The sequence below is a fragment of the Plecotus auritus genome (assembly GCF_963455305.1).
Source record: "Plecotus auritus genome assembly, chromosome: 4".
Lineage (NCBI taxonomy): Eukaryota > Metazoa > Chordata > Mammalia > Chiroptera > Vespertilionidae > Plecotus > Plecotus auritus.
This window is the reverse complement of record NC_137775.1, coordinates 15,567,842-15,590,741: the sequence shown is the minus strand read 5'-3', so window position 1 is coordinate 15,590,741 and position 22,900 is coordinate 15,567,842. Positions and strand designations below refer to the sequence as shown.

At 37.3% G+C, this 22,900-nt stretch overlaps 1 protein-coding gene and 1 pseudogene across 2 annotated transcripts; both read left to right on the top strand.

Moving 5' to 3' along the window:
• The first annotated feature begins 222 nt into the window (after nucleotides 1-222).
• On the top strand, nucleotides 223-21,905 carry SERINC1 (serine incorporator 1). The gene is made up of 10 exons (XM_080666229.1): nucleotides 223-403; nucleotides 7,333-7,494; nucleotides 10,405-10,574; nucleotides 15,365-15,444; nucleotides 15,667-15,804; nucleotides 17,027-17,196; nucleotides 17,302-17,392; nucleotides 18,605-18,749; nucleotides 18,854-19,084; nucleotides 20,350-21,905. The coding sequence occupies exons 1-10, from the start codon at nucleotides 365-367 to the stop codon at nucleotides 20,483-20,485; spliced, it is 1,362 nt and encodes a 453-aa protein (XP_080522355.1). The 5' UTR covers nucleotides 223-364; the 3' UTR covers nucleotides 20,486-21,905.
• On the top strand, nucleotides 12,608-13,612 carry LOC308247291 (ADP-ribosylation factor-like protein 2-binding protein; annotated as a pseudogene). Its single transcript has one exon. The product of its transcript is annotated as an ADP-ribosylation factor-like protein 2-binding protein (transcript).
• Nucleotides 21,906-22,900: the final 995 nt, after the last annotated feature.

The window sequence follows — 22,900 nt, the reverse complement described above, 5'->3', positions numbered from 1 at the left end:
TTGGTGAGCTGCCTCCTGCAGGCCCTCTACCGGGGATGGGCGTGGAGCCCGAACCTTTCAGTCTACCGGCGGACGCTCTGCCCACTGGGCGGCCAGCTAGGGATCAGGCCGACAATAGAGCACCCCCCTGGGAAGAGTGGGCCCGGGGGCCAGCGTTGCGCATGCGCAGTCTCAGCACCACGCTCCCCCCGCCCTTTCCCGGGCGGCAGAGGACGTGACGCCGGGAGGGGCGGGGCGTGACGCCAGGAGGGGCGGGGCATGCTCTGCGCCGGAAGTGGCTCGCAGATCGTAAATAAGCCCGAAAAACCGGGCGAGGCACTGTCTCCATTTTGTTGGCATTTGCTGCTCCCGCGACGTCTTGGAGATGGGGAGCGTCTTGGGGCTGTGCTCCATGGCGAGCTGGGTAAGGCGGTGTAGGGCGGCCTTCGGGGTGCTGGCGTGGGAGGCGGAGGAGAAAGGGATTTGGGTGGGCGAGGACCGGCGGGTACGTGACACCCCACCCAACAGGGAGTGCCTTCCTTCCCCATTTTTCTTTCTTTCTCCTGATCACTCCGACTCAGCTTCGGGCTCTGATTCTGGCTAAGAGCTGCCCGGGTGGCCGCGGGGAACAGTGGAGATGGGAAGGTGACTCCGATGGGGGAAGTGAAGAGAGCTGATGGTCTCCCCCCACCCCCCGCCCCCGTCTTTCTTGAAAGCTGCTCCCCATTCTTCCAGGCCTCCTTTTGTTGTTTTTTCCTGTCTAGGCCATCTCTGCACAGATCCTAGGCCCTTTCCTTTCCGAGTGCTCCATCTCTCTGTGCATCCCTTCCCAGCGACCTCACTGCAGCGCTGGCGTCCCCGGAGGCCTGGGGGCCTCTTTGTTCTGTCGCGCAGACTGAAGTGCCCGTTATCGGGGACACCGGACTGGCATACTGATGTAGTGACAGCGTTTGACATAAGTAGTCCTATCATGCGACTGGGTCCTCGACCTTAATGGTGTGAAGAAATTACTATACAGTGCTGCTCAAGTGATTTAGGTATCTGGAAAAGCGGTCAGTTCTGCAGTATTACATATCTTGCGTCTTTTGGCATAAGCATTCTTGTGTAATCTGAAATTTATTATGCGTACTTTGCATTTTGATTAGAAGGCGTTGTTAAGAATGAAACCATTTTTCATTTTAATGGCAAGATTTCTTGATCTAGTTATTACAAATAAACTAGTTTTAAATAACCACACTATCCCAAATAAAAATTAAACAAAACATTGATATTACAGTTAATAAATATATTTGTAATTTGGGGTGAGATATTTGGATTCAAATCATATTTCTTTATGAGTTCTAATTTCCACTTCTAACAATTGCTTGTCTGACTTCTCAAATTACTTCATTATGTACATTAGCCAGCATTTCATTTTGCATTCTTTTTTTCCCCCAAAAGTTCTTAATATGGCCTGAATTATAAATGTTAAATTTTAATAAAATAGTAAGTGGAGGTTGTTACTCCGATACAGGTCGTTCTTGTAATTGGACAGGGAAACTAGGTGTATTTTTTTTTTAAATCTGAGTTAGGGGATTTACTTGTACCTATTGACTTTTATACAAGAGAGGCATATTTAGTGTAATAAATAAAATGTATTACAAAATAATGATTATTATAAGATTGGGTGTGTTTTTTTTTTTTTTTGGGGGGGGGGGGAGATACAGTGTAATTTGATTCATAAAGTTAGATTTTTGTCCAGTTATCAAGTGGTCATTTTTTTTGTATACAGGAAAGCTTTAAAAGGAGGAGTAGATATTTTCCATTTTGTTCTCACCTCCAGATCAGTGATGAGCAAACCTGACCTAAAGGACATTTAACAGGTTAAAGAAAGAAGTTTTAAGGATTCGTTAGGTGTATGTGTTTTAAGTCAGAAAGATAGTAGCTTTAGTGAACACTGGGGAAAATGGTATTCCTATATATGTTTTTAAAATTCAGTTTTCCACCTTTATTGACTACAATACTGTGATAGAATTGATATTGCCTTTCCAAAGTACATTGGAAAGATAGTAACAAAGAGGCAGTTTTCTTATCTTCTAGTGATTAGATCTCTGGCAGATAAAGAAGTAAGGTGGCCAATAGATTATTATTATGGCCAGTCTAGGGATGTATTCTGTAGTGTGCAGTTCCCATCCTCTTCTCCCTTCCCTTCCTGGTGCCTTCGTCTCTTTCTTCCTGAAGAGCTGTAGTGCAGTTCCACAGCAATTAAAGGAGAATTTGCCTTTTAATATACACATCCATTTCTTCCGTAGTCTTAAGAGCCAATATGCTCATTTACCTAGAGGTTTTGACAAATTTAAAATTTATTCAAATTTTTAAAAGTATTCACATTATTAAATTAGATCAGTTAGTTAAGTAAAAATCCGTTTTTCATTCTTCTGGTGTTTCTAAAGGGAACATGAGTAATTCATATGTTCAGCCTGCCATCTTTAACCAGAATCCCTTTGTATTATTTTTTATATGTGGCCATGTGGCCGTTATGTTTTATGACCATAATTGCCACAGTTGCTTAGTCTTTGCACTAAACTGGTCATTGTTAAAGTGTGTTCCTAGACCCAGTAGCATCCCCAGACTGGGAAACTTATTGGAAACATTGACTACGGCTCAGCATCCTGTTTTAATAAGCCCTCCACTTAAGTGGATTCAAAGCTAAAAAAGGATACCTTTTTACCATGGCTTCTCCCCAATTTTTGAAAAATCTTAATGTCATCATCTCCTAATAAACCAAATTTTGTCATGTAAATTTTCAAAAAGGATCATGGATGCTGTAATCCCTGAATTCTTTCATATTTAAAAATGTCTGTTAAATTCTTGAGAGACATTGTGGATTGGTATAATGTACAGTTAACCCTTGAACAAGGGGGGATGGTTAGGGGCACTGACTCCTATTCAGTTGAAACTCCAAGTATGGCTTTGATCCCCCCAAAATTTAACTACCCTTGGTATCTAAAGGGGTTTGGTTCCAGGACCCCTGCAGATACCAAAATTCATGGGTGCTCAAGTCCCCTGTATAAAATGTGAGTAAATACATGTAGTCAGCCCTTCCCATCCTTGGACTCCCAGCTGCAGATTAAAAATGGTATCAGGTATTTATTGAAAAGAATTCACATATATGTGGACCAACACGGGTTAAACCCATTTGTTCAAGGGCCAACTATATACTAATAAGTACTTTTTTCATGTGCTTATTGTCTGTCCATATATTTTCTTTTTTTAAAAAATGTTCAAATGTTTTTGCTTTTTTTTTCTAATTAAGCTTAGTAATTCCTTATATTATGGATACAAATGAGTTATTAGATACCTGATTTGTAAATACTACCTTTAAGTCTGTGGCTTGTCTTTCCATTCTCTTAATGCTGCCTTCTTACATAATAATAGACAAACATGTAAATTGACTGTACCTCCGCTATGCCCACAGCCAATCAGAGTGAGTATGCAAATTAACCCAACAAAGATGGCGGGTTAATTTGCATATGCAGCGTGGAGTGGCGGGAGGGGCAGGACCCTGCTATGAGGGGAGGGGTGGGGGGGGAGGACGGCGGAGGGAGCCACAGGAGCGGTGCTCTGGACAGAAGCGAGGACTTGCTGGCTCCCGGGTGTGCTGGGAGTGAAGCCAGGGGAAGGAAAGCCTATTCTTGCATGAATATCATGCAGAGGGCCTCTAGTTTAAAGATAAGTTCTTAGTATTGATGAGGCCCAATTTATCAATTTTCTTTTTTTGTGGGTCACACTTAATTTTGATAAGCGTTTTGTAAGTCCTTTGGGATCTCCATATAGACTCTATTTTTACTTTCCAGTGTATATATCTTGTCTTTCTTTTTCTTGCCTTGTAATATTGGCTAGGACCTCCACTGTGAAGTTGAACACAAGTGGTGAGAACAGGTATCCTTGCCTTGTTTTGGATCTTAGGGGAAATCATTCAGATTTTCACTATGAGGTTTGGATGGCTATAGATTTTTCGTACATGCCCTTTGTCAAGTTGAGGATATGCTACTCCTTGTTTGAAAAAAGCTGTATTTGTTTATCATGGGAATTGAATTTAGTGTGTTTAGTCTGTTAATGTGGTGAATTGCATTGGTCAGTTTTCAAATGCTTAATCAGCCTTGCTTTTCCCTACTACATCCCATCTGATCAGTGTGTTACCATTTTTATATACTCTTTTTAAAGATTATGTTTTAGAATAGTTTTAGTTTCACAGAAATATTGAGAGGAAGATACAGAGATTTCCCATGTATTCCCTGTCCCCATGCATATATAGCCCTCCTGATTATCAACATTTTTCACCAGGTTGGTGCATTTTTTACAATTAATGAACTTACATTGACATATTACAATCATCCAAAGTCTATAGTCTAGAAAAAAATAGATACAGAGGTAAAGAAGCATTGAACAGACTGTCAAACTACAGCGGGAAGGCAGAGGAGGTTTTGTTGGGTGGGGGGGCTGTAAGAGATCAACTGAAGGACTTGTACACATGCATATAAGCATAACCAATGGATAAAAGACACGGGGGGGGGGCAGGTAAAGGCATGTACTAGGGGGAAGGGGAGGCTGGGGGGAGGTCAGTGGGGAAAAAAAAAGAGACATATGTACTACTATTTGTTATACTTCAAACAATTAAAAAAATAAATAAATTTAAAAAAAACAAAGTCTATAGTCTACATAAGGGTTAACTTTTGCTGTAGGACATTCTGTGGGTTTGGGCAAATATATAATGACATATATCCACCATTATAGGAGCATGCAAAATAGATTTATTGCCCTAAAAATCATCCTTGCCTTGCCTATTCATCCCTTCACCTACTCACAACCCCTGATTTTATTTTTTTTTACTGTCTCCAATTTTTTCCCTTTTCCTGAATATCATACAGTGGCAATCATATAGTATGTAGTCTTTTCAGATTGGTTTCTTTTATTTAGTAATATCCTCTTAAGATTTTTTCATGTCTTTTCATGACTTGATAGCATTTTTTTTTTTTTTTTTAGCCCTGATTAATATTCCGTTGTCTGGATATGCCACGTTTTATTTGTTCATTTACTTACTGAAGTACACCATGGTTACTTTCAAGTTTGGGCAATTATGAATAAAGCTGCTATAAACATAGGTATGGGAGGTTAGTTCAACAATGGAAAATCAATTAATGTAAACCATTACATCAGCAAGTTTTTAAAAATCACATTATCACGTCAGTAGATGCAGAAAACACATTTGACAAAATTCATACCCTTGTTCATGAAAACTCCCAATAAATTAGAAGTAGAGGGAACTTCTTCAACATGATAAAGAGTATCAACAAAATACCTACAGCTAACATCATACTTAATGGTAAGAAACTAAAATCTTTCTCAGAATCAGGTACAAGGCAAGAATGTTTCCTCTCACCACTTCTTTTTAACATTGTCCTAGTGGTTCTAGCTAGTGCAATAAGACAAGAAAAGAAAATAAAAGATAAAAGGTATACAGATTCATAGATGATATTATCATCTATGTAGAAAATCCAAAAGAATAAAGATAAAAAACTGGATCTCCTAAGCAATCATAGCAAGGTTGCAAGTATACAAGATTAATATATAAAAGTATATCACTTTTCTATATACCAGCAGTTAAAATGTGGTATTTGAAATTAAAAACACAATACCATTTACATTAGCATCCAAAAAACAAAACAAAACAACAAAAACTGAAATACTTAGGTATAAATCTTATAAGTTCTTAGATACTTGCAAGATCGATATGAGGAAAACGACAAAACTCTGATGAGCAAAGTTTAAATGGACAGATACTCCATGTTCATAGATTAATAAGACTCATTATTGTTAAGATGTCAGTTTCTCAAATATGATCTATAGGTTTAGTGCAGTCCCAGTCAAAATCCCAGGAAGTTATTGTTTGGATATTGACAAATTGATTCTAAAGTTTATATGGAGCTACAGAAGACTCAGAACAGCCAACTCCATATTGAAAACCAAAGCTGGAGGACTGACACTACCCAACTACGTGACTTAGTGTAAAGCTATAGCAGTAATGAAGACAGTGTGGTATTGGCAAAAGAATAGATAAGTGGAACAGAATAGAGAGCCCAGAAATAGACCCATGCAAATATAGTCAACTGATATTTACTGAATGCAGGTGGTGAGAATAGGTATACTTGCCTTGAGAATCAGTGGGAAGTAGAAAATACTTATGTTAAAAAAATACTCTTGGGCTTTATTCTTGGACATAGGTGAGTTACTTGAAGAGAATTTGATCTTTTTGGTATTTACTTTTAGACTTTGTTAAGTGAGACTGGAGTGGCCTTTAGTTTATGGCTGATTTTTTCCCCCCAGTAACGAGTAAACCCTTATAACTCAATGCCTTAAGGATTACAAGGATTTTTCTTTCTGGCTGGTGGGAATTCCAACTCCTCTTCCTGCCCCCCTTCCCCAGGGTAATTTATTCAATGTATGCACCAATCAGTGATCTCCTGAAGACTCAAGTTGAAGCCTCTGCAGATCTCCAGGGCTTATTTTGTGTAGTTTTCTCTAGGATTCTGCCCAGTGAAGCTGTCTTCATTTCCCTGAACTCTCAACTCAGACTGCTGGTCTCAGCCTGGATCGCATACCCTGCACTGGAAACTCCCGGCAGAAAGATGGGCCCATCATAGAGCTCACATTGTTGCCTCTCTTAGAAATTACTATCCTGCCTCTTATAATTGCCTCTTGTTAATTGTCTGAAAATCATTGTTTCATTTCTTTCTTTCCCTTGATTAAGGCACTGTTTCTCTGTCTTGGCCTGAGTTTATGTGCAGTTACATTAGAGAGAGTTAGTTGGCCTCAGTTCATTTATCTTATTTTGCCTAATTACCACTACAACCAAATCGGAAGGGGGGAAAGATAAGGATACCAATTTTCTTCTTTTCCTCTGGAGTATTTGAGACTTCTCAGAATTTTGTGAATTCACTGGTATGATTTCTGGGGAGCTGGAGATGGGCTTGTAATCATGAGTATTTCATCCCCATCCTGTCCGCGCCCCCCCTCCCCCTTTTTTGTTTTAGCTAAACATTGATTGCTGCTGGTGATTTTTTCCCTTTGTTGTTTTAACTGATTTTATTCATTTTGCTTGACATAGGAGCAAGCACGTTTATGTTTGACTTTGTTCAGTTTTTACCCAGATGATGCTAAGTTTCATAATTTACAGATAATATATGTGAGCCAAATACCTTTTATCCCTTGGTACTTACCTTAACTTCAGTTCTTTTTCTTTTTTAATGGAAAGAATGTAAACTTCCCCTTTATCATTTTAAACTATTCTTATTTTTAACATTCTTTTCTCAGATACCATGTTTGTGTGGCAGTGCCCCGTGTTTGCTGTGCCGATGCTGCCCTAGTGGAAACAACTCCACTGTAACTAGGCTGATCTATGTATTCTTCTTGTTTGTTGGAGTGTGTGTAGCTTGTGTAATGTTAATACCAGGAATGGAAGAACAACTGAATAAGGTTAGTATATTTTTTTAAATTAACTACACCTATAGTGTGTGTATGCATGAAACTGATTTTTTTTTTGTATTGGAAGCAGAATAATGTACAAAGTAAAATAATACATAATCTCAATTTTTATTGCTCATAATCTTAGGAAAAACAGACAATATAGGCATCTTACTAAATTCTGTGATGGTGATATAGAAAATGTGCTGTGCTAATAAGAGAAAATAAGTAATTCTCACCAAATAAATGCCAATTTCAGTGGTTGTCAAGGAAAAGAGGCCATTCTGAGAATGAGTAGAACTTTCGTATTCAGAGATTGAAAAATAGAAACCTGAATGAAGATAAAGAGCTTTTTCAACCTAGTATGTATGCTTTGGGAAGATCGATCTGATAATTAGGATAGAAGTCAAGGAATTACGTGTAGAGGCTGTTGCAGTGGTTTAATAAGTGAGTATATAGAGGTTCTGAAATAGACTTAGATTGTAGAAATGACAAATCTGGATTTAAATATCAGCAGTGATACGATTATAAATAATAGCAAGGTTCTGGTCTTAGACAACTGGGATGAAACTGTTGCTGTTAACCCAGAAAAAAGTAATAAGAAGAAAGGGTGTTATATTTTTAAGACTTTTTTCATGGAGCCAGGTTGTAAAAAGCGATGAGGAAAATACAGTTTATTATAGTTTGTGGCATGTTGACTTGGGAGTACTGAACTACATATGTAGAGAGAGAGAGAGAGAGAGAGAGAGAATCAGTAGGAAGTAGAAAATATGAGCATGTAACTTAAAAAAGAAAGGGTTGGTAGAGAAAAGGGAACCTCTGAAGAAACAGTGAAGAAAAGGGAGAACCAAGAGAATGTACTGTTGTGCAGTCTTCAGAAAGATAGTGTTGGACAACGAGTTCATGACTTGGAAAAGCAGTTTCTTCAGTGTTGGGTCTAGAGGGGAGTGGGAGGGGAATCAGTAGGCCATGAGGAAATGTATCCAGTGGGTATAAAAAGCTGATTTGAGGAGTTTTATAGTGAAGATGGTGGTCTTAGCAGGAAACTGAGTTAAGGATTTTTTTTAGAATGGGGAGATTTAGTAATTTTTATTTTGAGAGTAGTCAGAGATAAGAGATCTCATCTGTGTGTGAGAGAGAAAGAGAGGGAGAGGGAGAAGAAGGTGATCAAGAGAGGAAATACAGAAGTTAGCTACCTTCCAAAGCAAGATGAATGATAATAGAACATTTGATGCTGAAAGAATATTTATGTCAGAGAACCTCCATTTCAAAGCTTATAGTTGTATGCTTGGGGTTGGCTTTGGGTGAGGAAAAATGGTAAAAGTTTGGATAGATTATTATGATTTTGAAAGTGACTAGCATCATAGCTAGATGCTCAGTTAATGTTATTTCAAGTCCTGGGTGTAAGCAAATCATGCCAAGAGATGTTCATATGATTTGTAATGGATCCAGTTGACAATGGTTATAATAGTTTAGTTGGTGGATGTAAATTCTTATCACCAAATATTTCTACTTCTCTGCTTTCTGAAGGTCATCAAAGATTTGTATTTCCTAGAGTACTTGTGATATGTAGGGTCATGTCCCTAATACTGGTCAGTGAGTTGTGAGTGGATATGATACATCTCAGCTTCTACTTGCTGATGTAAGATCTCCTTTTCTATTACAACATGTGCAACATTTGAGATGGTGGCTTCTCCAGCAGCCTGGATTCCTGAGTTGACTGCACGTGAGCAGGAAATACACCTTTGCTGTTTTAAGCTGATACTTTGGGGTTGTAACTGTACCAGCTTAACCTGACTAATATAGATGGCTGAAGTAACTTGATGGAAATTGGCCCGGTGGTGTGCAGCTCTAAGGGAGTGGGATATATATATTTTTTAATATATATTTTTTTAATATATATTTGATTTTTTACAGAGAGGAATGGAGAGGGAGAGGGAGAGAGAGAGTTAGAAACATCAATGAGAGAGAAACATTGATTCAGCTGCCTCCTACACACTACCCACTGGGGATGTGCCCACAATCAAGGTACATGCCCCCGACCGGAATCGAACCTGGGACCCTTCAGTCCACAGGCAGACGCTCTATCCACTGAGCCAAACCGGTCAGGGCAGGAGTGGGATATTTAAGGGTGCTAGTGAGTACATGTTGCAGATTATGGGTCAATACATATTGCCAAAAGTTTAAATTGGGTTGGAAAGGTAGGATTTAAACCAGACCAAGAAAGGGCGTATTGACTGTGTAGAAACTACCAAAAGGAAGTAGTGCCTTCTTAGCTTAAATGTAATTGTAAGTTCTCATGTATACAATAGTGTATATAGCTCTGAGGACTACCCCCATTTATTTCACTTAAACAAATTTTTTTTTTTTTTTTTGTATTCTGATTCCAATGTGACTTTCTGAAATGGTCATCAGTCTTTTTCAAAATTCTAAGCTAAAAAATAAAATCACTGCCAGCGATTACGTTAATCTGAATTCATTCATTATCAGAAATACCAGTTGTTATTTACATAGCATTGTTTTTGAAAAGCCATCATTATTCTCTTTAGGGTTTAAAAACTGACTCAGTTGCTCTGTAATTCTTTAAACTTTTATTGATTATATTTTTCTCTTCCTAAATAGGTAATTCAGTATATCACAGCAGAATGCAAGTTTTGAAAAATTCAGAATAAGTCTGCAAGTCAAAATAAATATTCTCTTCAGGATTTGCATTTGTAGTTTATCATGTGCTCACATAAAGTGAAAAATGAATTAAACTTCTATCTATAAAAATGTTCCAGCCTTACCTTGATTACGTATTTAGTATTAACTGAAAAGCAAACTTTAATTTTCTAAATTTTTACTTACACTACTTGATTACATAGAAATTTTATTTTTACTTGAAAAAATTCTAGATCACAAACTCTTGTTTTGTTGTATTAGATTCCTGGATTTTGTGAGAATGAGAAAGGTGTCGTCCCTTGTAATATTCTGGTTGGCTACAAAGCTGTATACCGTTTGTGCTTTGGCTTGGCTATGTTCTATCTTCTGCTCTCTCTGTTGATGATCAAAGTGAAGAGCAGCAGTGACCCCAGAGCTGCAGTACACAATGGGTAAGTTTTCTGATGTAGCCAAATGCTGCTTAATGATGGGATACATTCCATTCTGAGAAACGTATTGTTAGGCGATTTCATTGTGCGAGCGGCGAACATCATAGGGTGCACTTACCCAAACCTATATAGTATAGCCTGCTACGCAACTAAGCTATATGATGTAGCCTATTACCCCTAGGCTATAAACCTGTATAGCATGTTACTGTACTTATTAATACTGTAGGCAGTTGTACATAATGTTAAGTATTTGTGTATTTAAACAAATCTAAACAGAAACGGTACAGTAAAAATATGGAATAAAAGATAAAAAATGGTACAATTAATCATGAATGCAGTTTGCAGGACTGGAATTGCTCAAGGTGTCAGGGAGTGAGTAGTGAGTGAGTGTGAAGGCCTAGAACAGTACTGTAGGTAAACTTTATGAATACTGTACACTTAGGCTGCACTGAATGTAAAATAACACAAGATTAAATCAAACATGAGATAAAATGATGCAATCGAGACATGGTAAACATGAGAGATATGAGGCTGCTGCTGGCGTAACAACAAACTGTTTTACAGGAAAACTTGTTTTTGTAAATAGAAAAGACTACACTCTAAAATTATAAAGAGTATAGCATTCCCTGAAACTAATATAATATTGTATGTCAACTATAATTAAAAAATATATTTTAAAAAAGTATATTATAGTAAATACTAGAGGCCCAGTGCACGAAATTTGTGCACAGGTAGAGTCCCTAGGCATGGCTGGCTATCAGGAACAATCTGTGGGGCGACTGGTAGGGTGATCGGGGGACCCCTCCTGGCACCGCCTTGGATGGCCTGGGGCCTGTGGGCTGGGGGCAGCTCTTGCATTGAGCGTCTTCCCCCTGGTGGTCAGTGTGTGTCACAGCAACCAGTCATTCCACCTGTTCTGCTGTTCGGTCAGTTTGCATATTAGGCTTTTATTATATAGGATATAAGCCCAGCCATGGGCAAATGACGGCCCACGGGCCGGATCCGGCTGTTCTATCTGGTTCTCTTGCTCTCCCCTCCGCTCCTTTACTTTGAATTTATATTAGTTCACACAAACACTCCATCCATGCTTTTGTTCCGGCCCTCCAGTCCAGTTTAAGAACCCATTGTGGCCCTTGAGTCAAAAAGTTTGCCCACCCCTGTAGGATATAAGCCAGTAACAGTTCTCTATTAGCATTATCTAGTTTACGTGCTGTGCATGATTGTACTAATATGTGCTGTACTTTTATACGACTGACAGCATAATAGTTTTGTTTACACCAGCATTGCCACGAACACTTGAGTAATGCGTTGCACTACAACATTACCTCAGTTATAATGTTATTAGATTAGGCCATATGAATTTTTCTGTTCCATTATGATCTTATGGAACCATTGTCCTATAGGTTGTTGGTCTGTTGGTGACCTAAATGTTGTTACGTGATGCATAACTGTAAACTTCAATATAGAAGTCTGGGTAGCCTGTTGCCAGTAATTTTGAATCTGTCTAAATAAACATTAAAGCCAAATAAACTTAAAAAATTTATAGAATATTTTGTTATTCATGAATGACAAAGTAAGAACATCCTCTTGTCTACTTGAGAATGTCAGACTTTGGAAACATAAATATTAAATGTAAGCCTTGGGTCATTTATTGGTATAATCTCTGATACATCATGTTTTATATTTTTATCTTAAACGGAATCACCACATCTGTGACTAGTAACGAGGAGCTTATTCCTCTTTCTCTTAGCTTTTGGTATGTACTTTACTACATAAAATAGAACTCAGTTCCTTAGACATACAATGCAGCCAAAAGGAAAAACTTTATTCTTAAACACAGTGATTGATTACTTTTCTAAATGTTTGGTTGTACTGAACAACCTAGAAGGAAACTTCAGGGTCCCTTTTATTAGTCTCCTATAATATAGAACACCATTTCTGGTACTCTGTTTGAAAATGTTAAATTTTATTCCCCCCCCACCCCAAGTAAAAAAAATGTTGAGTATTTGCTATTGCTTCTTTACTTACCAGGGAAATTAGTCTATAGTTTTCTTTTCTTGAGGTTAGGGTGGCTTGCAGGCACTGACTGGGCTGGGCCTTGAGCTGGCGGTGAGCTAGCTGGTCGTGGCCTGGGTGATGAGGCTCCCCTGTGCCAGTTGGGGCTCTGTGGAGCAGATGGAGGTAGGAAACCTTATGGACCCACCCACCCTACGCAGAGTGGATGCGGCCACAGTGGTGATGGAAAGAACTTCGTGCTCTCTCTTCTGCCTCTATGCAGAATTTGATGCTGTGGTTGGATATTTCGAGGACATTATTGTGGAGTTCCAGTTATGACAGAGAAACGTTATGGACAACTACTACCAGGAGTTTGAAGAGAATAAGCTGGCCTACATGCCTATTTTTAATGAGTATATTTCTTTGGTAGAAAAGTATATTGATAAAGAGCTGCTGGAGCGGATTCCTGGATATAACATGGTGTCTTTCACAACAACTTTATAGCACCATAAAGATGAAGTGGCTGATGACATATTTGACATGCTACTGACATTGACCGATTTTCTGGCTTTTAAAGAAATATTTTTGGGCTACAGAGCGGAAGAAGAAGCCTGGGGACTGGACTTACGCAATGGTTTAGTGGTAACTTCATTGTGCAAATCATCCTCTTCGCTGGCTTTCCAGAACAATCTGTGGCACTATGTCCCACCTCCAGGCAATGAGATTGTTCTGGAGAGCAGCAGCCAAATATACTGGGAGAGGCGTCGGCTAATGACGGAAGAATACATCGTGGAAAGACTAGCTCTGTTCTGCAATTCTTCATTAATGTTAAGTATTAATGGGTCAAAAAAACTACCTGACTTTTCCTGGGACCTAGTTATCCTGAAAACCCTTGTGTGTCAGTAGACACCTCTCCCGGGGGCTTTGAGTCAGGCTCCTCTGGAGCAAGCCCACATCCAGCATTCCACCGGGGCGCCTTCCACAGCATACATGGTGGCGTGTCAGCAACCACCGTCACCAGCCCTCTTTGTTCCAGAAGGCTTTGCATGAATATTGTTCACTCAGAGCTTTTTATATGCATTAAAGTTTCAGTTCTCAATGGAGTTTTTGACTGTTGGGGAATGTTTATGTGGGTATTACTGAAGCCAGGTGCCTGCCTTGACATTTCTGGAGCTCCTATTATCACAGCTAATCTTGGCTGGCAATCAACTGAGAAGAGATGTTCTTGACCTAAAAGCTACATGAGAAAATCAATTCCTCGTCTTACATTTGCAGTCCTGGTATCATTTTGTCTTCTGCTGGTCCTAATGGAGTCCCACTGTTTCTAGAAATCTCTCTCAAGCATTTTTGAAAAAACATTTTATAGATGAACTAGAGGCTCGACGCATGAAATTCATGCAAGAGTAGGCCTTCCTTCCCCTGGCTGCCGACACTGGCTTTCCTCCGGCACCCAGGACCTGGGTTTCCCTCAGGCCGCCGCCAGGCACCCGGGACCTGGGCTTCTCTCGCAGCCCCAGCTTCGTCTGGAAGGACGTCTGGTCTAATTAGCATGTTACGCTTTTATTATTATAGAATATTGTAGATACTCAGACTATCCTAGTAGATATAATCCCGAAACTTCCATGATTACTCCCTTAAAGATGAAGTATTATGTGCTGTGTGCTTTTTAAAATATATGTATATTTTTATTGATTTCTGAAAGGGAGAGGGAGAGAGAAACATCAATGATAAGAATCATTGATTGGCTGCCTCTTGTGCATCCCACACGAGATCAATTCTACGACCCGGGCATGTGCCCTGACCAGGAATTGAACTGTGACCTCCTGGTTCATAGGTTGACGCTCAACCACTGAGCCATGCAGGCCAGGCTGTGCTGTGTGCTTTTTAAAGCAAAAATGCTTTTTTTTTTTTTTTTTTTTTTTTTTTGTGGCACTCCTGTTTTACTGGGCACCGGTGAATGTGTGCTTATGCTGAAAGTAGAGTAACAGGTATTCTTTCCTTATAGCAAGTTAAGTGTTTGTACAGATTTGCTTAAAACCCTTTCTGTATAAATCAGTTCTTTGTTAGGGTAGAGACTCTGCAATTCTTTCTTCTTACCAAAACCTTTCTACTAAGACAGTGTTCCACTGGTCTAGCTCAGCATGAGTTGAAATAGCAAACAGTTCCCTGCTCATCTGCTTTGATTTAGTACATTGGCTTAAGTAAAAATAAGAATCTGTACTGACTTTTCACTTAGCTGTTCTGGTTTTAAAAGATGAGCTACAGACTGTGTTTTTGTACTGATAACGGTGCTAATTACTTTTGTACTGTAAGTTAGGACAACATCAAAGGCTCTGGCCAGGTAGCTCAGTTGTGTTAGAGCTTGTCCTGATACACCAGGTTGCAGATTTTATCTTGGGTCAGGGCACAAATGAGAAGCAACTAATGAATACAAAAATAAGTGAAACAACAAATGTTTCTCTCCCCCCCCTCTCAAAAGTCAATCAATAAACTTACCTAGTTGTACAATGTACATTATGTTTTCACATATTATCGCACTTATTACATAAACCTGTGAAATGGAACTGAGTCTCATTTTATTGTAACCAATTAAATATAAAAATATTTTCCTTAAAATTGTCCTAAAACAGTGTACATAGTAGTCTTTGCTTCTCATTCTCTGGGTATCATCAGAAAAAAATAGAACAGTAACATGAAGTATAGCTATTCTTCAAGGTGCTTTTAAAATATTTTATATATGACATTATTTCTTGAATGACTTGTTTATTAATAAAAAATCGTATTTCCTATTCTTTTAGATTCTGGTTCTTTAAATTTGCTGCAGCAATAGCAATTATTATTGGGGCTTTTTTCATTCCAGAAGGAACTTTTACAACTGGTAAGAAAAATATATTTTTAAAATTGTGTGATACTGATATTTTTTAAAGAAAGTTAAAGAATTGCCTGGAACTATAACTGTTTATTTGTTTTATTTTCCTTTTCTCCCAGTTGGCAAAATCAAAGCATTTATGTAAAATTGTATTTCCCCTTTTGTGTATTGCGATAGTGACAAATAATAAAACTGAACCAGCCACTCATTTGCATGTTTTTTTTCTTTCAGTGTGGTTTTATGTAGGCATGGCGGGTGCCTTTTGTTTCATCCTCATACAGCTTGTCTTACTTATTGATTTTGCCCATTCATGGAATGAATCATGGGTTGAAAAAATGGAAGAAGGAAACTCAAGATGTTGGTATGCAGGTAAGTTTTTGTCGTACAGAATATCTTCAAGATAGCTTGATTTTGAAGATGGGAGCAGTATGGAGTTACCTCAAAAAAGTAAAAATGGAACTGCCTTATGACCAAGCAATTCCATTGCTGGGAATTTATCTGAAGAAGCCCAAAACACTAATTCAAAAGCATATACGCACCCCTATGTTCATTGCAGTGTTACAATAGCCAAGATTTGGAAGCAGCCCAAGTTTACACAAGGAATATTACTCGGCTGTACAAAGGAAGAAAATTTTACTCTTTGCGACAGCATAGATGGACCTGGAGACCATTATGCTAAGTGAAATAAGCCAGTCAGAGAAAGACAAGTACTATAGTATGATTTCACTCAGATGTGGGATGTAATGAACAAACTGAACTACCAAGCAAAACAGCAAGCAGACAGCTCTGATGGGTGGGTGAAGGGTGTTAGCGGAAGAGGGATTAAGCAAAAAAGTTAAAAAAAAAGAGAAAGAACTCATGGACACAGCCAACAGTGTGGTGATTATAGGGGGTAGAGTGGAAGAGGCTATGGGGGGGGATAAATGGTGATGGGAGAAAATAAAGGTTAAAAAAAACCTCAAGTAATATTCCCCTTCTAGTTGTTTTTTTTCTGCATTTTGAAAATAATTTTTAGCATGTGTGACTTTTATAAGGTCTATTGATACAGTTACCACTTTTTCTTTGGTCTGACCCCACCGTGTACAGACAGTTAAAAAAAAATATATATATATATACACACACACACACACACACACGTATATATATACTTATACATACAAAAAAATATATATTGATTTCAGAGAGGGGGAGAGAGAAACATCATTGATGAGAGAGAATCATTGATCGGCTGCCTCCTGTACAACCCCACACTGGGAATCGAGCCTGCAACCTGGGCATGTGCCCTGACCTGGAATGGAACCGTGACCTCCTGGTTCATAGGTTGATGCTCAACCACTGAACCACACTGGCCGGGCTAGTTATCACTCTTTAAAACCAATCATATTAGTATGTTACTAACTTGAAAACGTAATAGCAGTGAGCTATATGTAAAGAGTATAAAATTATTCTGTAATAAAGTTCAGAATATTTCCTCCTTTTATAGCCTGCATATTGCTCACAATGTTAGTTGCTTAAATATAAGTAAAACAAGATTAGGCAGTTTCTAGTATTTGTGATAAAATCTAATTGTCCAATTATATTTCTTCCACAGCTTTGTTATCAGCTACAGCTCTGAATTATCTGCTGTCTTTAGTTGCTATCATCCTGTTCTTTGTTTACTATACTCATCCAGCCAGTTGTTCAGAAAACAAAGCATTCATCAGTGTCAACATGCTCCTCTGCCTTGGTGCTTCTATAATGTCTATACTGCCAAAAATCCAAGTATGCTCTTTATATAATTAGTTTGTATGAAACTTCTACTTTTCCAAGTTTTTCTAAATCTTAGATGATGTTAGAATATTTATCTCCATTGCTTGTTTCTTGTAGGAATCACAACCAAGATCTGGTTTATTACAGTCTTCAGTGATTACAGTCTACACAATGTATTTGACATGGTCTGCTATGACCAATGAACCAGGTATGTTTTGTTTGCTTGGGTTTATTTTTTAAATTAATCCTGCAACTTTCATTTTTTCCAGAGATGGTCATTTTGTGAAACTATTTAAAGATGAAGACAAATGCACGATTTCACTCATATGTGGAATGTAAAAACAACTAACTCATAGAGACAGACAACAGATTGGTGGTGACCAGAGGGCAAGGGATGCTAGAGGGAGGGCAGATTGGGTAAAGGGGATCAACTATTATGGTGGGTAGAGAAGACAATTATATGCTTTTTAGTTTCACTAACAGAATTATAAGAAATTACATGAACATGACAAAAAAATACCTAATTTGCACAGTTCATATGATAAATAGGAAGAAATAAAATAATGGATTTCGAAATATGGATTTAGTTGAATAAAATATTAATTCAGTTGTAGACAGTACAGTTTTTTTCCACTGAAGATTTTTTTTAATCTATTACTACCTTGCAAGTGAATATAATTGAGCTTTGTAATGAATCTCTTTATAGGTCAGTTACATTGCATTTCATGGGAATAGAAGCCAATATATGTCATGTGAGGTGAAAAAATGGTTGAGGAATTAGTTTTCTGAAAAAACACACAAACTTTTTGGAAACTTTACTGAATACTTTCCCAATCCTACTTTAATTTTATCTTAGAAGAGTTAAAAAAATGAGTAAGCATCAGGTCATTATGGCTTAATGTATTGGCACAAAGCATTTGCTAGCATTCTAATAATTGGTATTATGTGTAAGCTATTTCTTTTATAACAATGTACTTTGACAGATTGATAAAATTCCTAGTCACTATTGATATATCACAATATAGAGTAAAAAGCCAGTGGATTTTGGTGTGGAACACCTGAATTCCTAAGTTAGCTAGAGATTCATTTATACTTTGAGAGCTTTACTAATATTTCTCAGCTCTGCCTGAGGTTGAAAATGAAATTATTTAACTTTTCCAAGCACTGCTATAAAATTAACAATATAAAACTTGGAAGGTTTCATTATTAATATAAATACAATTTGTCTTAAAATATTTTGTTGTTATACTTGTGCCCTTTTTCAGGAAACCTTTTTGAATTTGTAAGGGTATAAAGAATTAAAAAGAACTACAATTATACCTTGAAAAATAATGTTTTAACTATTCTAACATTAATCCAGATTGGTGGTGGGTACTAAATTGAATACTCAATTAGGTTATAATTTTAATTTACATTGCAGAAACAAATTGCAACCCAAGTCTACTAAGCATAATTGGGTACAATACAACAAGAATTGTCCCAAAGGAGGGAGAGTCTGTCCAGTGGTGGCATGCTCAAGGAATTATAGGACTAATCCTCTTTTTATTATGTGTGTTTTATTCAAGGTAAGAAAAATTATGGAATTTTTTTAGACAAGAAGTCTATTCATTTATAAATCATTTTTTAATGCCCTTTTTCTTCTCTCTTCCTAAACTGTCTTTCCATTCAGCATCCGTACTTCGAACAATAGTCAGGTAAATAAACTGACTCTAACAAGTGATGAATCAACATTAATAGAAGATGGTGGACCCAGAAATGATGGATCACTTGAGGATGGAGATGATGTTCACCGAGCTGTAGATAACGAAAGGGATGGGGTCACTTACAGTTACTCCTTCTTTCACTTCATGCTTTTCCTGGCTTCCCTTTACATCATGATGACCCTTACCAACTGGTACAGGTGCTTATCTTTTGTGAAACTTTGTGTATGGAAATTCTGATAGCTTTTTCTTAATTCCATTGCAAAATATGGTATGAAGTACTTTTTATCCTTCAGTGTATTTCAAAACTATAGCGAAATGAATATTGAGATTAGTGTGTGAAATGCAGACTTTCCTTCCGTGCTTTTGTGATAACAAACATTGAAATATTTCTAAATCTTGTAGAGATTAAAATATATCTTCATGAAACTAACACTTCCTATAGAAATACATGTTGGTAGTTTATCCAATAGCTTGTTACTTTTTAATTTTCCTGACAAAATACAGTGAAAGATATGTCTTCTGGTTTGTTCAAACCTTGTCATTAAGGCTTTAAAATTGAAGTGTGAATACATTAATGTAGATGGGTCCATAGAACCTCTTCAAAACGAATTTATGCTTTTTTTATTCAAAACTAATCCATAAATCTTTTTCTGATGAGAGGAAGGTAGCAATTTATATTATTTTTGAAAATTCAAATTTTGTCCAAATGATTACTGAAAGATTTGATCTACGATTCAAGGTGAACTATGTTTTGGGCAGTTCTGTTTTTAATAATTTTTAATACATAATACCTTTAACTTGTAATAAGACTTTAAGTACCAGCAAAAAAATTACTCTGCTTCATTTCTTTGAGAGTAGCCTTTACTGGCACTTACTATTGAAAAATGAACATTTAAAAAATTTTCTACAGTACCAACATATTAAGTTGTAAGAATCCACATAGTTCTCAGTAATTCACAGCTTTGGCTCACAGGTAATAAGAGTAAATGTTAAAGACTTTTGATCAAAAGTATACTTGCTATGTTTCAATAACACAAAAATCAGCTAGGTTTGGGATGTATATCCTTCCCAGTCTTAAATCTGAGAGGGGGATGAGGGAGAGGAGTGAGTTCCCCGTATGTACTTTGAACAGATTATATTCTTTGTCTTCCGTGTTATAACATCTTATCTAGAGGTTACGCTCCATTTCTCTGCTATGTCATAACCACTAAGCTAGAAATACACAGAAAGCCTCTTATGTAAAAAAAACTACTTTAGATGCCTGTCTCTTACTCCTTTAAAGAAAATTACTGCTTTTTAGCTTCACATTATTAAAGTTAATACGAAAAACAAGGCAACAGATTAGTCAGCAACTATAGTATCTGTTATCACAAACTGTATACAAAGAACACTTCTGAAGTAATAAAGTAGCTTGATGGCTAACCATTCAACACCTCTCGTTTTTGTTTTCTTTGAATTTCAGGTATGAGCCTTCTCATGAGATGAAAAGTCAGTGGACAGCTGTCTGGGTGAAAATCTCTTCGAGTTGGATTGGCCTCATACTCTATGTTTGGACACTGGTGGCACCACTTGTTCTTACAAATCGTGATTTTGACTGAACAGGACTTCCGGCATGAAAGTCCCAGTTTGATCATTGCTTATTAGAAATTAATAGTATTTCCAACTTTTGTAAAGTTGTGTATGTGTGTGCTTCCCATAAAATTTCTCCAGTGTTCTGGCATGAGATTTTGCTGCTTGCCATTTTATTCATTCTTGCCAAGTGCATTGATAGGTGTGTTAGAATGAATCACAGAGGTTTTATGAGTATGGTGGAAAGTTAAGAAAAGTGGACATTAGGTTCATCTTGTTCTGTACCTGTGAAAATAATAGTAAAAAGAAAACTTGACAATTTGATTTTTAAGTTGTTAGGACTTAAGCTGTCTTAGAAAGTATAAAAGGAAATGGCTGCCTTTTGAAATACTTGATGCCTTGCCTTACAGGAGATTTAAAAGAACATGGACTATTTAAAAATTATGTAAACACGTCACTTAAATGACAGTTGTCTGAAAAATCTTTTCAGGTTTTTCCATTATATAAATATAGGGAACTTATAAAGGTGGGGAGTGTTTGAGGGACAATAGTGTAGGTTATGATGAAGACTGAGACAGAGACTTCAAAGAAACTCAGGTTGGTGGTGAGTACTAAATTAAATACTCACTTAGGTTATAATCTTCCTTGGGTAGAGACGGCCTTCCACACCAACATAGTGAACTTTGTTTTGGTCATTGTAAACACGTGTGAAAGTAAGGGGTTAATGGAGATGTTGGGAACTCGGAAGGATTTAGACAAAGGTTTTGAAAAGGATAATCATGAATTAGAAGGAAGATGGTGAAAATCACCTTGAAAGTTCATTTTGTGAAAATCAAAGGTGTTAAACTTTTGACAGGACAGCAAGAAACTGAAAATACTAGGCTTCAGTAGATACTTAGACAAAATCTAGTCCAATCCTCCTGTTATAAAAATGAAGCAAGAGGCATAGACTTAGCTAATTAGTGGCAAAGCTGTGAAGTCCTAAGCCAAAAATAGCTGACATTCAAAACTTATTTCTATTAAAAAAAAAAAACCACATAATAGATTTTACACCTGAGTACTGGTGGGTAATTTATGTGATGTGGACTGCTGGTGTCCAGCTTGCCTTCTACTTTTAAACCGAGGTCATGAGAATAATGGGATGCTGTACAATAAACTGCTTATAGTATACCATACAGTTCAAAAAGTGTTTAAAATGCTTTGTATCTGTTGCCACCTAATTAATATATATAGGTTATTATAATCTTAAAAATCAAGCAGTATAACAGCCCATTAGAAACTTAGTTACTTGTGTCATTAGTGAGTATATTAATCTACATTTACTTCTCTTAATATATTTATTTAAACAAAATATAACAATTCAACTTAATTCCTCTTTATTCTGTATTGATATTGTGTTCCATGATTTAAATGACTGTATTCTCTCTAAATAAATGAAGAGGAAGTGTGCAGTGTATTAATTTTTTATCAGCTCAAATTTAGGTGACTTTAATACTCAGACCTGTGTTCCTCCTGTGTACAAAAGAACCTGGCACTAGAGGGTTAACTGACCATTTTCTCTCCTGAAAAATTGTTTTAAAGGTGATATTTACTCTTTTTGTCCTCTGAAAGTAACCCCTAACATTAGATCTCAATGGTAATTAAAGTTGGGTTCTCCTGAAGAACTTTTAGGTGGACCAGCTTAGTTTGGAGAATTTTTTTTTTTAATGTATTTTATTGACTTTTCACAGAGAGGGAGGGAGAGGGACAGAGAGCTAGAAACATCAATCAGCTGCCTCCTGCACACCCCCAACTGGGGATGCGCCCGCAACCAAGGCACATGCCCCTGACCGGAATCGAACCTGGGACCCTCCAGTCTGCAGGCCGATGCTCCATCCACTGAGCCAAACCAGTCAGGGCTGGGAAATATTTTTAATTCACTTGATAATTATATACTTGCTGTATCCTCCAGGCATTTTTTTTTTTCCCAAGTTGCCATTTGATGCTTCTTTCTCTTATTCTTAGGATAGTATTTTTTTTAAATCCCTTACTAAAATAAATAAAATGCTCTATTCCATATGACTTAGAAATTTTATTACATTTTATTCAATAACTCATTTGAAATGGTCTGAGTTTCTCCAGTATTATACACAAAACAATGTCCACAAAACTCTTGGATGTTTATCCAGAAGAACTAATGTTCACACAAAAAATTACATAAATGTTCATAGGAGCTTTATTGGTAATAACCCAACAGGTGAAGGTTTAAACACAGTGGTACATCTGTATCATGGAATACTACTACTTTAACTATAAAAAGAGTCAACTATTGGTACAACTCGAATGGATCTCCAGGGCAATATGCTGGGTTATAAAAACTAATCCCAAATGGTCACATATGGTATTGCACTTAAATAGCATGCTTGCAATAAATTAGAGAAATGGAGAACAGGTTACTGGTTCCC